Here is a 15,068-nt window from a genome sequence, read left to right on the forward strand (position 1 = left end):
AGCAAGCGACAATATGATTTCGCAAGTCTTTTGTTTAGAAGGTAAACGCGGTCAGACAGGAAAAGTCAGAATATAACAACTAACCAGCTACGGCGGCTACTTCCTTCGCTCCCACATGTAAGAAGTCTGTAAGAGACAAGGAGCTCGCGATCAGCTGCCTGCGCTCCTGGAAGTCGAGTTGGTCGAGACTATTGGTCCTCGTCCCGCGCACCGCCTGGGCGGGCGCGCTCAGAGACATGTCAACTACATGCAGCCATGTCGCACGGACGACATCTTCGGTACGTATGGTGGATACGAGCACAACACAACTGGCAAACACAAAACAAAGACACACGCGAGGCCGGCACGAGCGCAGATAATCACGTTACGTACGTAAAGTATACCTGCGCCGCGAGAGACGCACGACGATGGACTGGCGGGCGTGCGGGCGCGCGGGCAAGAGCGGCAGGGCGGGGGCCCGCGGGCGCCGCCGGCTCCCCTGCAACTTGCACTCGAGCCGCACGACGCGCCTCGCTCGCCGCCGCCACGCCGCTCTCCGCTCGCCGATCCGTGCCATAACTAGGTATCAAACCACGCTTGGTCTGGTTTGGCGAGCCTCCGGTGATATGACGTCATACATAGCGTTAACACAAACTTTCGGGTATCTTTAAACGCTTCATAGAATTAAAAAAACGAAGTGGAGATTCAGATCGAAATCATGAAATAAAAAAAATCGAGAAAGTAGGTATAAACTATGTCAAGTCTAGTGGCCTATAAGGTTATTTGTATGCAATACGCATTGATGCAACGAACAGAAGGAATGCGATTTGTACTTGTAGCTTATTGGTAGTATGCAATTGCAACACAATTGTAGTAGGTATTTCGCTTCTAAATCGGCGCGCCCCACACTTCGTTACCGGCAGGTGTGCACTGTGCAGCCCCTTACAGTGTCACGGCTCACGGCTGAGAGTCATCGTGGTGCTTTGCACCCCTCAAATTAGTTCCATAGCCGCTCGCTTATGCGAGTTTGCACCAAAGATATAGGTTTTTTATAATATTTGCAAGTTCGACTAAATTGCAAGTTCTATTTATTAATAACATACGGAAACAACACAAATTTTGGTAAAATTAAAATCCAATCGTTTTTGTTAAGACTGCTGAAGAAATATCTGAGTAATGTCAATGAAACAAGTTAGATTGTTACCAAAATGACAGTGTAAAATACTTTAAGCGCATTTTTACAATTTTAGAATCAGATAATAACTATTGTGACAGCAATTGATAATACGTCTATGAATAACTTAGGTTATTGCGAGAAAATACACAATTGCTTCAACAGAATTCGGATTCGTCATCAAGGATTTTATCAACATTTTTTATATTAAAATTAACAGGCAATTATTGAAGAATGGTGGCACGAAACAGGATATTTTGCGATTAATGGCCTTCGACTAGCAGTGGAGAAGTTTAGGCTGAAGAGAGATTGGAGGATCTACATTAAAATCAATCATCAATCAAAAATACATAGATACATTTGCATAGGTCATTCCAAAATTTAATGTAATATTCGGAAAGTTTAGTTATTTTAACTGCAGTTGCTACCATCTCTAATGCATATTGGAAAATTTCTTATTTCACATTCACTAAAATTGTACGTAAGATATATTTTTAAACATACAGTATTAACCAAACCAACAATAAATGTTCCTTAATTTGCTGCTAAACATACTCGTATATTTATGAAGATAACACTTTACTGAGTAGAGATAGAGGCAATTAATGTCACGTATTGAACTCACATACTGTTGCAGGTTCGTCTACGACGCCGCATTCGCTCCTTGTGTCGTCATCTATTGGTCTGCGTTTAGTTCTATTCTTTTTCGTCTTAATATTTATGTCGTCCATATTAGAGCACAACGCACTCAACTTGTCACGGGCACATTTCAACATACAGTTCGCATCGCATGCAGTAGTCATATGTATAAATGAGTCGAATTGCGATATACAACTAAGACATTACCCAGAGAATTTGTTGATTAGATAGCGGCTGATATAGTGACGTTTTATCAACCAACACTTTACAGCATAGTAAGAGTACTTCAGTTCAGTAGTTCATTTAACTTTGTTTACTTATTTATTTTATAATTTTACTACATTTAGCCACGTACGTGTCAATGTTGCAGACATTCAATTAGTCTAATCTCAAAGTTCGTCGAAAATACTTCATGTTAGCAATATTCTTGTGGTTATTTTAAATTAAAACGCTTAAATAAAACAATCGTTACAAATTTACCACAGGATTGTACCCTTACAGAATCCCGACTTGCTTGAGGGATCACAGTGTTGACGGGTAGATTAAACGTTTAGCTCGTTTATTAATAGAATATACCCTTTGCCCTAGAAAATAATCCGAGCATAAATTAAAATCAGCCGCCTAGGTAAGCGTATAACGTACGCGATGAAGCTTGAATTTATTAAAAAAATATATAAAAGAAAGCATTGAAATTTTACACTGAGTGGTCATAACAAATGAAGCGGCCATACTATTATATCAATATAATATACTAGTGATCGCCCGCGAATCAGTCCGGGTGTAATAAAAAAATAGTAGCCTATGTGTTCTTCCATCTATACCAAATTTCATCGACATCCATTGAGCCGTTCTGTAGATATCTTCTAACAAATATCCATCCATACATCCAAACATTCCCATTTATAACATTAGTAAGATAGTTTGTCATAATATTGATGAGAATGTTGGTTGATAGATTACCTTAAATCTTAGAGTCAAAATGCAACGACCAGCATTATCAGACGCTGGCTATTGATTTGTAAAATTTAACTGTTGGCATACCCTTCGCTTAATGGTTTGAAAAGTTGTTTCTAAACCTTACACTAAATAGGATGAAAAACCGTCATCTTTGAAACAAAACATTTCAACGAGGTTATAATTGTAAATGCTTCTGGTTATTAAGACTACAAAAACGTTACCGGTCTATTAAGATGCAACTCTAGCCGAAATATTCAAAATGTTCTGCTAGATTTGTTTGACCTCCGAGCGTAACATACCTTTGGTGTAGATGGGGAAATCACCATCCGATCGGCTATGGGTGAGCATGGAGCCGTAGTACCGCCACGGCGGGCGTTCGCGCGTCAGCCGCGGGCCCTCCACGACGCCACTCACCTCAACCAACCCAACATCACATGTAATCACGGCACTTGGCCCTACATTTACGTTGCACGCAGTACGTGGCGGGACGACACACAGAGCACGCTTTGACACGCCAATGGCGGCGCCTTCGAGGCGAGAGTACGAGCGGAGGCTGCGCGGCGCATCTCACTCGCGCACCCTCGCGCCCTCCCTCGTCACATCCCGGCATTTCGATAACCTTCCCTATCTAGAGCTTAAATATTATAATTTTAAATACTGCTCACCGGGACGTCTTTATAACGATGTAACATACTTAGGTATGCGAAACTATGCCAACAGTTATTAAAAAGATAATGTATTCGTTCGAATTTTATCTTTCACGCACGGATTAAAACCTAGTCAAAACTAGTAAAATATATCATTTTCTAATAATAACCACTACCATTGCCGATTATATTATGTCAAAGGTCGACAGTGAATTAGAAAACTTTAGTGAAAAACTCGAAAGCGAATTTCGCTTAATGTGTAAGTATTGATCAAATAACGCGTATAAGATACTTTTATTCTTATAAGTTTAAATTAAAGATGGTAATCTAAGGAACATAGCATCTGATAAAGTAATGCCACATCACTTTGCAAAGCTAATTGCAACAAACATCACAAAACATATTCAATAAAACAAAAAAAAAATTAGTAAATATTAAGTTGAGAATACACTGCTTGTAAACATGTCTTTTATGTATAAAAAACTTGTTTTAAACTTACGCAAGAAACAATAAGAATGTTAAAATAGCATCTCTATTGAGTTATTGCCTTTTACTCACGGCCTACTGTAGTATGGTGTTTAAATAATAATGAAGATATTTAAGTCACATAAGCTCAAATTAGATTCTTTCCAAAATCATACAAAATATAATAAATTAAAGTAACCTATATTATTTACACACAATTACTCATACAAACAGTTTATACAGTTTCTAATACATACATAGTTTTAGGTAATTATGTCATTTATAAAATAGCAGTGGGTCAGCACAGAACTAAAAAATTAGCCTATAATATTCCCACATGCATCGGCTACATCCCCATCAAAGTCCTGTCAAATCGGTCCAGCCATTCCAGTGATTACTCTGAGCAAAAGCGGACTTGTGGACATAGGCATACAAATATATTACAGATATGTAGCTGACACTTTTGTGGTTATGAGGATTGAAAACTTTTAGATTTATGTTAGCTAATACAAATAAGTATGAGCATCATAAAATCCATCCAATTTATCCAATTATCCCATACATTATTACTCATACAAAATGAAATAGGCAACCAGTGCAAGGAAAATGACACCTAAGCCCAAGTATTTATCGCACATAATTAATGTACAACAATTCCTACCAGCAAACCATCTTATTAATAGTTTAAAATAGTATCAGTCAGAACCAGAACATAATATTATTTTACTAGCATCATTTTACTAGCAAAATGTTTACTCACACAGATCACCATTTGTAGCCGAAGATTCAATTGGTAAAGATAAATGTCGCCCTCCTTTTCCAACTGCCTGCACACCCTGAATCCCCTTGTCCTCAGTTTGACCTAATAAATATATATAATGAAACTTTAATCTACAAATCTGTTTTTAAAATTTATGGCAACCATGAATAAAGTAGACAACTAAAAACATATGTAATTTATTTATATATTCTATACATAAATAAATCCAACAATAATTCAAATTTTACATTTCAAAAGATATCGGTACTCCTTTAATTGAAAAATAAAATTATATCACATCTCGTAATGGAAAAATATAAAAGGGTATATTTCTATCATCCGGATAAAATGAAGTAACTGAATGGTGATCCTGTATGTTTCTACTGGATGTACTTTTTGTTTTATCTTGTGATAAATATTTTTCTTTATATAATGTCTTCCAACTCGTTTCAACAGATGTATTATCCTTGAAATCTCTTTTATACATTTCTCGCCATAATCCTTCATTGCTCGCTACAGCTTTTAGACGCTTACAAGTTTCTGATATGTTTAATACATCTCTAACAGGTAGGTAAGGCAGAATATTAAACATTATTATCTCATCTGGAAGGCCAACTAAACTGGCACTGGGATATCCATAGTAACTAAGAATCTTGCTTTTTACTGCTGATAAAACTTTGTTCTTGAAAGTAACTGAGAGATGCTTTAAATCACGAAATATCATAGGAATTGTTGAAGCTCGAGGTGACACAACATAGCGACTGATCGGTAAACAAACAGAATAAATTTCACCATTCATGTCATTAATCATCAAATTTATTAACATCAGTGCACCCAGTGGACTTATAATAAGCTTCAATGGAAAGTCTGGACACCCAAACATTACAAACTTAGCCTCATACAGCCCAGTCTCCAATTTTTTAGGTATTAAATGTTGAACATCATAAGAATTAATATTTTCCATAACCTCGGAATCATTAATAACTGGCAGAAATCCATTTTCTAGCATCAAAACAATAATCAATACATAGAAAAGATCATTTTGTACAGGTTCTGTGCCTTTATTCTGTGAGAGCACTTCCCTAGACAGAGTATCTAGTAAAGAGGATATATTTTCTATTGTACTATCTTCCAATTTTAGAGACATTTCAAGAAATAATACTAAATTGAGTGCATAAATATTTATACTGAAGAGTCATGGCAATTAATACTACACAATTTTACATATCAAGTTGTCAATGTCAAAGATGTTAAGATTGTCATAGCACAAAATGTTGACATAAGTCAGTTCACAGACAATATATTTAAAACTTTGAAATTGTTTATGGTTTTTATCTCCTTTTGCAACTTTGAAAGGAAAATAAAAGACCTCACCATGATGCAGACAACTAAGGAACTTATTTCTTGCAATGGTAACAGTAATTTCATTGAAAATAAAAAAACATGTTGCCATTGCATTGATTTTGATGACTTTTGTTGACAAAGTATTTTATTATAATTGTGGTGTGTCGTTTTTGAGTTTGTGATAATTTGATATGTTAATATGCTATGAAAAATATTATAACTGAGCTGACTAATATAGCAGAGAAAAAATTTAAATAGGCAACTAATGCAGGATAAGTCTATTATACTTAATTAAATTTTAAATTACATTACTTTGTTAAATGTATTGTTTAAGATGTAGTGTTGCAATATCAATGAAGATAGTGGCACCCTCATGACATTGTTTTTATATTTCTGGTCCTAGACTATAAATGCATTATCTGATGATTTGTTTGCCATTGAGCTTTAATAAAAAGTGGAAATTATGATTTTCACATACAGACTCCATGAATGAAAATAAATTATAAATATTATACAGAGCTTAGCAGATTAACCTATGTAACAAAAGTAAAGTGATTAGTTTCGGGCTATGTTCATAAATAATGTAGCTGACGCTTGATATGTGATAATCTTCACTTATAAAATTTGTTTGTTACAATAATGTTATTTAGGCAAGCCCCTTTTACTCTTATTGTTAAATTGTTACATATTTGCAGTAAAATATGATTGCTTGCTTATTTTATTGAAATTGCTGTCTCAATGATACCACCAATCTCATAACTATGCATAGTACAGCTCATACACAACACTTACATTTGAATAAAATTTATTTTAATGTTGTTTTTGAAAATAATATATTCCTAAATGATTAATCCTATTTTGTTTTATTTTATATGGTTTTTTAACCAGCAATTATCACATTATGTATCATCAGCAAAACAGCAATGTAAAATGTTTCAATTAACATTTGAAAAGTTTTGAACAACTACAATTGCTCTTACCATGAAATGATAGTTAATGAGTCATGTTTTTGGATAATAGGGTTAAGGATTTTATCACAGGTCAAATCTTAATGTGTATGAAAATTTAAAAATAGCATATGAAAAAAAAACTACATATGTACAGATTAGTGTATTCTTTTGTAAATGCTATGCTTTTCTTCTACTGACAGTAAACTAAAAGATTTTGTTTGTTTCTAAAGTTGTTATTATTAGATAAGCATAAAAACAAATATCAGTTGACATTTTTATTATAAATATGCTATTAAATAGAATTTTTTTTTAAATAGTCCTAGTCGAGTGCTTCAACAAATTATGTTTCATTAAAGTAGTTCGCTGGATTACGAAAGAATTATGAATTAGAAGTTAAATCAAATGTCACTATTAACTAGGTTAGACAGTGTATCCTATTTTATTTAAACATGCTTTTGTGTAACTTACCTATATTTCCGCTACTGTCTAATTTCTTATTGCTCTTCAAGGAACCATCAGAATTCTGATTACCCGAACTTTTATCGTTGTCACTAGCCATTGAAAGGTTTCTTGCAACTCTCAAAAACTATTCCATTGTTATTGAGGTACTATTGTTAAAGTTATAAAGCTAATATTCTAATCTATCTTATAAACATATAAAAGTAAGAAAAGCACTTTGATAACTTTTTATAACTACGATTACTAATACATGTTTACACCTTCGACAACCGACTGTTCGTTCAAAACCAGTATTTTCTCAAAATTCTGTTGATCATCTGTATCTGAGGGTACAGATAACTAATAATGGGGTTTAGCAATAAACGAATATTTTTGATAATTTTGAAGAGAAAAAATGCAAATATATATCGGTGCTCGTTTCAATTTAAATTAGAAGGTATATGAAAACTTGTTTCTAATTTATTATTATATTTTGGACGCGATTATTTGTAACTAAAGGAATACTTATATTTTTGAATTTCAATGTTATTCATTATAATCTATGCATGTTTTAAAGTTCTAGTCTCCAAGTTTTCATTGTTGTTCCGAGCCGAGGGTACAATGTAACAATTTTTTTGTTAATAAGGTACAACTTAGGCCTTGTACATACACAGCGACGGGAATCGGGCAGTTTCCGAATAGGTTAAAAACCAAGCGGTTCTTAATTATCATACCATTATTATGAATGCGAATGTTTAGATGGATGGACGGATGTTTTTTTGAAGGTATATCCAGAACGACTGCATGGATCTCGATGAAATTTAGTATAGACATAGAACACAGTCTGAAAGATCACACTAGCTACAAATTAGGTTTTTTTTAATTCTCTTTTTTATATTTATATATTTAATTTAATTTTAAATCTATACATAATAGTTTTCAAATATCTTGGCGACTGATAAGTTCGCGTGAGTCGCTGCGCAGAACACATTTTTAGGATAAGAGGGGCATAGCGGGTTGCGAGGGGTGGTCACTGCGCATAAGATAAAGAATATACTTGGTCCTAGCACTGCGCAATACGCCGATGACATTGAGTCGACAAGATATTATGATTATGTCAAAAGAATATTACATTACTAAGTTCGTTAGGAATCGCTCCAACGACATCGAAACTTAATAAGACGAAGTAGACAAAAGATCTGCAATCTTTAGTATTAACTTTCTCAAACAGTCAAAAATTACTGTTATGTTCTTATTTTGCAACATAATTTAAAACGGATCACTGAGGATTCGGATACTTATTGCTTGATTTACTTATTTTAATATTATCGAATATCTATCACCGTTGCGCCAATCGTTTTTCCGTCGATGACAGAACGCCATCACGGTTTTAAGATTTTAAACCGCACGACTTGCAACCGCGCGGTTCATGTGTCAAACTGGGCTACAACTACAATCAGCTACAAAGCTACAATTTGATTTGCTAGTGCTACGCTTGTGACTTTTCTAATCTATGAGAAATTTTTGCTGTGCATTTGTCTTGTTTGTTCCTTATAATTTTCGTCATAACTTTTGTCATAACTCATAACATAAGATAAAAAGTTGTACTCTGGTGGTAATTGATTGGAATATTATTTCATATAATTAATTTATAATAAAATATCCCACGTTACGTGACTGTGCTCTGCTAACTACAGTTGTATTGCTGATGTGATATTACTGAAATGTCATCGTATATGGCAGGTGTTTTCGATTTAGATTTGGATGTTGATACAGTTACAGTTGGAGATTCTGACGAAGACGATATTATTGAAGTCGATGAGGTATTTATGTTATGTTCCTTTCTTTAGAAAATTGTTGACACCATACCATAACCTAACATTTATCGTGTATACTTCGACTCCAATGTTCAAGGGCTTTTATTTATATTTAACTGTAATTATAAGAAATCCAAGAGTACAGTTATAATTTTTCAGTAAACTTTTAGTTTATAATCTCTAATCGCTTATTCATATTGGTACTCTTATATCATACATAAAGTTGATTTAAATTGTTTTACGCAGGTTGATTATGATCCCGAACTTAATGTGAATAATATAGCTGAGTGAGTATTTTATTCTATTTTAGATTATATTGAATGTTAGACACCATGTATATTTTTATAATTGATTTAATTTTATAGATCTGAGTGTTCAGAAACTATACAGCTATCAGAAGACAATGTAAATCCAGGTCAATGCAAGCGTTTAGGACCCCAAGATTTCGAACTAAGAAAAGTGTTAGGAAAAGGTGGATATGGAAAAGTATTTCAAGTGCGAAAAATCACAGGGCCTGATGCAGGTGCTCATTTTGCAATGAAGGTTCTTAAGAAAGCTTCTATAGTTCGTAATCAGAAAGATACTGCCCACACTAAAGCAGAAAGAAATATTCTGGAAGCTGTCAAGGTAAGCATACTTTACAACTAAAACAATCAACTTTTGTTACAATGACACAAATAATTGATGTTTGATTTTTTTGAAACCTCTTGTTTTATTTATTGTATTTAGTTGATCAAATTGTTTTTCAATTTCCAGCATCCATTCATAGTTGAACTAGTATATGCTTTCCAAACTGGTGGAAAACTGTATTTAATTTTAGAGTATTTAAGTGGTGGAGAACTTTTTATGCACCTGGAGAGAGAAGGTATTTTTCTTGAAGACACTGCCTGGTAAGTATATAGAAAGTACTATTATTGTTTATTAGTTTACCAATTTTTTTATAAAATCACCCAGTACTTTTGTAATGAATCACTGAATTTTTAACATACAATATATTAAAATTATGGTTTTAAATTGCTAATTGCTGAACATTGTATATAGATAATAATTATGAAATAAAATTCTAATAATCTAGAAGGTTAGGTTAGACTTTCTAGGTTTTCATTTGCAATATAAAGGTTCATCTAATTTAAACTCGAAGATATACATTAGTTACATAAGTTGATTTTTCATATCCATCTCTTTTTTTCAACAAACAAAGCTACTAATTTGAAATCTAAGAATCATTGTTTTTCATTTTTTCCAGCTTCTATTTATCAGAAATCATATTAGCATTAGAACATTTACATAGTTTGGGCATCATTTATCGTGATCTCAAACCAGAGAATGTCCTCCTAGATGCTCAGGGTCATGTAAAACTCACTGATTTTGGGTTATGTAAAGAACATATACAAGAAGGTATTGTTACACATACATTTTGTGGTACAATTGAATATATGTAAGTATTTATTTTATAATTGTTATGTGTGATATGAGAAATATGAATTTATAACATTTATTAATAATTAATTTAATGCTTAAGGGCGCCAGAAATTTTAACCAGAAGTGGCCATGGAAAAGCTGTAGACTGGTGGAGTTTAGGCGCTTTAATGTATGATATGCTGATTGGTCAGGTATGTCAGGTTTTGTTCTAAAATTTATAATTAGAAGTAAATTTTTGAGGTACACTTTTACATTCAATTACAATTTTTAGATCTATTGACCTATTGATCTATTGATTTATCGTCTAGAGACGATTAATTTTGATTACTCTGTTTATAATTCTATTTATCTATTTTGATTCTATTTCAGCCTCCATTCACTGGTGATAATCGCACTAAAACAATAGAGAAAATATTAAAAGGAAAACTCATGTTACCTGCTTACCTTACACAAGATGCACGCGATTTGATACGACGCCTTATGAAGCGGTCGGAGACTCAGCGCCTGGGCGCCGCCGGTGCCTCCGCGGTGCGTGGACACGCATTCTTTAAACACGTGAACTGGGATGATGTGTTTAACAGAAGACTGGAACCACCAATGAAACCAATACTAGTAAGTTTTTATTTTAATAAGAAAAGAATTAATTTGTGATGAGCTCTGACCTCTTAAAAGTTAATTGTTGCTTCAATTATTTTGACCTAATAGGTCATAGATACATTTCATAACTACTAAAGTCAATGACGAAAAAAGATAATTATGTGTTTTAATTTTTAACCCAGAACAAATCTTATCGATTAATAATAACTTTTAGGAGCAACATGTCTTCTCTAAGTTTAAAAATATTTATACAATTCTCTCTTTTGCTATAATATTCTGTAATAAGAAGAAAATAATTAGTGAAACAATTACTGGGTACAAACCATATCAGAAAAATGATGACTATAGTCCAGTCGCGGAGCACGAAGAATTTCGTACATTGAAATCGCACTACCTGTCTCTGTCACTCCCGCGTAAATACAATGAGTCTCGCTCGCACAGAAACAAAGGCCGCCGTCCTCAGGAATTGTAAACCTTTTATTGGAGACTATAAGTTTAATTTTTAATAAGAGGAATCGAAATTAGTTAGACTAGATGATAATGTTGACAAAACTGTTGATTCTTTTGTAATAAATGTGACAGACGTGACGTTTTCGGAAAACAGTTACTCCGAAACAGAGGAATCGGATTCTGATTTTTTTATTATTAGATACTTGTCTAGATTTTTATTACTTGTATTATTAAATCTAAATAAATAATTTATATAATAATAATTAACTATATTTTATAAGTTGGTAAATTTTCTTTCTCCTTCAAATAATTCATGTAAACCGCACTAAATACAAAAATGTTTGTAACCTCTGTCAGTAGGTAAAGAGGTCATTGTACGAAATTTTTCGTGCTCCGCGACCGGACTATAATGACAACAAATTGTTAATTAACAGTGCAATACTGTCTCAATAAATTATCATTATATAAGACCAATTGTATTATTACATAAATTCTAAAAGCAATAAAACTGATAGTCATTAAATATGTAGCAAAACAATGATTGGGTCTAGATGAAAATTGTTAAAACTTGGTCTACTAATATCTCAACATGCTCCAAAATGTGATATATCAGAATTTTTGCAAGAATATTGCAATACAATTGAGAGTTGCTTGGGTTGTTATGTTACTTATAAATTAGACATCCTTGTTAGTAGACAGATTTAAACATTTAAGTGTATAAAATTTCTGTATAGCAATGAATTCTATGAAATGTAAATAAGGCTAGGCTAGATTAGATTACTGCAATAATGGATTTACAAAATAAGTAAATAGAATCAAGGGTTAGCAATTATCTTTTTTTTTTCAGTCAAGTGAAGATGATGTTTCACAGTTTGATACAAGATTTACTTTACAAACTCCCATTGATTCACCAGATGAGTCTACACTTAGTGAAAGTGCCAACCTAATGTTCCAGGTATTATTACAATCTTCTGTCCTTATTTTAATTATGCATTGTAGGTGTTTAATTTTGAGATGAGCTCTTAGTGATTTCCATTGTTACCGCATTCTTTAAGTTGTTTTTTGGCTTTATGAATGTTTAGGGCTTCACATACGTCGCTCCGTCCGTGATGGACGAGGTCCACAAGCCGCGCGTGGTGACGGCGCGTTCACCACGGCGGCCGCGCTCGCACCACGCGCCCTTCGCCGCGCCCACCGCCTCGCACACCGCCTCGCACGCCTTGCAGGAAGACCTCATGGATGTACAAGGTCTACCTATATAGTGAGTAGCCGCTCGCTAGAGTACCGACGCCATAGCAATAATATCGGAATGTATTTATTATCTGTAAAGACTTCACAAGTCTTATTTCAATTGAAATATATCAAGTGTAACAAGACGATTTAAGCTCCTATTTTTATTTCATGATGACTGTGTCATTTTCAAGGAGCAGATTAAGTCAATATTCCTTTTTTATTTGTTTATAGTTTAAGTTATATTAAGTTGATTAATATTTGTCAATTGCATTTGTGTTAACCCTGAAATTAACTTTTTTATCTAATGTATGTTCAAAAATAATGCAAAAATCATAAATTTAAAAATTATAAGCATATTGTTAAATATTTAAAACTAGCTTTTACCCGCGACTCCGTCCGCGCGGAATAAAAAATAGAAAACGGGGTAAAAATTATCCTATGTCTGTTTCCTGGTTCTAAGCTACCTGCCCACCAATTTTCAGTCAAATCGATTCAGCCGTTCTTGAGTTATAAATAGTGTAACTAACACGACTTTCTTTTATATATATAGATGAAAATGACAGAACATTCATAAAAAGAGTAACTACAATAATGCATAAACTTACCTGACATAATACAAAACTTATGGTGAACAAAATAATCCTTGCATAAATAACTAGTTGTTAATTCAAACAGTGCTCAAACAGTGCCTTCAAATATACAACTTTATAACTAATAATTTTAAGTATAGGAACAGTAAGAATATTAATTTTCACCAAACATGTACTTATTTTTTTTATGATTATTATCTGAAGTGTGTTTGTACAAGGAAAAAAAATAATAATCTTTTGTTACACTTGATATAATAATATAAATAATTAACAAATTAATATTAGGATAAATTATGTTTGTTTAGAATCTATAAAGGATTGATGTATAGTCAAATTTAATAGAAATGAGAAATTACAACGAAATTATTAAAAAAAAATTAAAGGCAAAGTACTAGACTTTTTGAATTTAAAAACAAAAATTTAAAAATAAAGCCATAGCCTTGTTTATATCAATTTAAAAACAAAAATTAAAAAGAAAACCATAGCCAATAAATAAATGACATTACCACCAGCCAGTGGCATGTGTAAATATAATTCCTCATTTCCATTGAATTGGACCATATTGTGTTATTTGAACTTTAAATGAGATTATGATAAAACGGTTGTTGAATGTAATTAACAAAGTATATAAGTACGAATGTTTTATTTTCAGGCCTAGGATAATTCACATAGTTGACCATTTTATACAAATGATGAATACAACTACAAAAGCTGCCCATCTTGTAATAATGTCCGTAAAATAATGGTACTGTTTTATACTACTATTGTTAATGTACATTTTATACGAGTTACCGTTTAGTTTATAATATTTTGGTAGGGTTTTAACAATTATAATAAAACGTTCTAACTCCGATTATACTACAGAGTAATAATAATTTAAAATATACCTTGTTACCACGCTTCATGAATTGAATTAAAGGTCATTTTTATTTTGTATATTTGTGTTTGATTTCTAAACATAGAGACAAAGATTCATCAACATCAAGGTGGAAACATTTGATTGGCACATGTAGCACTTGTCACTGAACATACAGACAGTTGTGTGTCTGTTTGTGTTTGCTCAGATTTATAGCTATTTACAAGTGACATTTTATATTATGCATGTTTTACATTCACAACAAGGTTCTTACAGGTAATTTTCCTTAATATTGATACAATTTACTTTCAGGATGATTAAAAATATACTTTAAATGTCAAATAAAGTATCATTTTGGACCAAAATATTTTTTAGCTTTAGTTGGCACATATGAATAATTTTGAAGATAAGGTATAATATAATAGTGGAAAACACACATAACTTATTATAACTATTTTGATATATACATACATAACATTAAATAACATATTTTTGATATTTTATTTGAAAATGTTTTTCTTTGTAAATATCTGAAAATAATAACAAAAAAAAAACAAAACAAAGTTATCATTAATATTTTAGAGTAAGGACATAAATTACCTCTAGAAGTTTAGATATAGCAGAATGGAAAAAGCAGAATCAACAATGTTAACATTATATACTTATAACTTAATGAAATAATTACTCTTGAACCTGGATAATCGAAATTCCAAGGGACCGTAATATTTTCATTGCTTAAAAAGGTTTTCA

General features: G+C 32.6%; 3 protein-coding genes across 8 annotated transcripts in view; 1 reads left to right on the plus strand and 2 right to left on the minus strand.

Moving 5' to 3' along the window:
* The window catches only part of LOC106710648 (phosphatase and actin regulator 4B), a 43,871-nt gene extending 36,231 nt beyond the window's left edge, over nucleotides 1–7,640 (minus strand). For 3 of the 6 annotated variants that reach the window (XM_045677828.1, XM_045677826.1, XM_045677825.1), the window contains exons 1-2: nucleotides 7,384–7,640; nucleotides 4,622–4,723 (exon numbers count right to left, since the gene is read on the minus strand). In XM_045677828.1, the coding sequence (XP_045533784.1) occupies nucleotides 4,622–4,723; nucleotides 7,384–7,474 (193 nt within the window). In that variant the 5' untranslated portion in view covers nucleotides 7,475–7,640. Of the gene's footprint in view, nucleotides 1–84; nucleotides 431–1,778; nucleotides 1,984–4,621; nucleotides 4,724–7,383 lie in introns of those variants that run through there. The other 3 variants (XM_045677830.1, XM_045677827.1, XM_045677829.1) reach the window with 3 other exon arrangements.
* On the minus strand, nucleotides 4,889–5,861 carry LOC106710800 (F-box only protein 7-like). The gene has a single exon (XM_014502967.2). The coding sequence runs from the start codon at nucleotides 5,766–5,768 to the stop codon at nucleotides 4,911–4,913; it is 858 nt and encodes a 285-aa protein (XP_014358453.2). The 5' UTR covers nucleotides 5,769–5,861; the 3' UTR covers nucleotides 4,889–4,910.
* Nucleotides 7,641–8,859: 1,219 nt separating the features above from the next.
* LOC106710712 (ribosomal protein S6 kinase beta-1) lies at nucleotides 8,860–14,618 on the plus strand. Its single transcript, XM_045686735.1, has 10 exons — nucleotides 8,860–9,176; nucleotides 9,417–9,457; nucleotides 9,536–9,797; nucleotides 9,927–10,060; nucleotides 10,417–10,608; nucleotides 10,693–10,783; nucleotides 10,962–11,204; nucleotides 12,487–12,594; nucleotides 12,722–12,900; nucleotides 14,115–14,618. Coding segments are annotated over exons 1-10 (1,350 nt in total). The 5' UTR covers nucleotides 8,860–9,077; the 3' UTR covers nucleotides 14,116–14,618.
* The last annotated feature ends 450 nt before the right edge of the window (nucleotides 14,619–15,068 follow it).

This window comes from Papilio machaon, chromosome 4 (assembly GCF_912999745.1).
Source record: "Papilio machaon chromosome 4, ilPapMach1.1, whole genome shotgun sequence".
Taxonomy (NCBI): domain Eukaryota; kingdom Metazoa; phylum Arthropoda; class Insecta; order Lepidoptera; family Papilionidae; genus Papilio; species Papilio machaon.

Coding starts and splice junctions, on each gene's coding strand:
- LOC106710800 (XM_014502967.2), bottom strand. CDS start 5,768: ATGTCTCTAAAATTGGAAGATAGTACAATAGAAAATATATCCTCTTTA.
- LOC106710712 (XM_045686735.1), top strand. CDS start 9,078: ATGTCATCGTATATGGCAGGTGTTTTCGATTTAGATTTGGATGTTGAT. Junction 9,458..9,535: donor AATGTGAATAATATAGCTGA/GTGAGTATTTTA, acceptor TTAATTTTATAG/ATCTGAGTGTTCAGAAACTA. Junction 12,595..12,721: donor GTGCCAACCTAATGTTCCAG/GTATTATTACAA, acceptor ATGAATGTTTAG/GGCTTCACATACGTCGCTCC.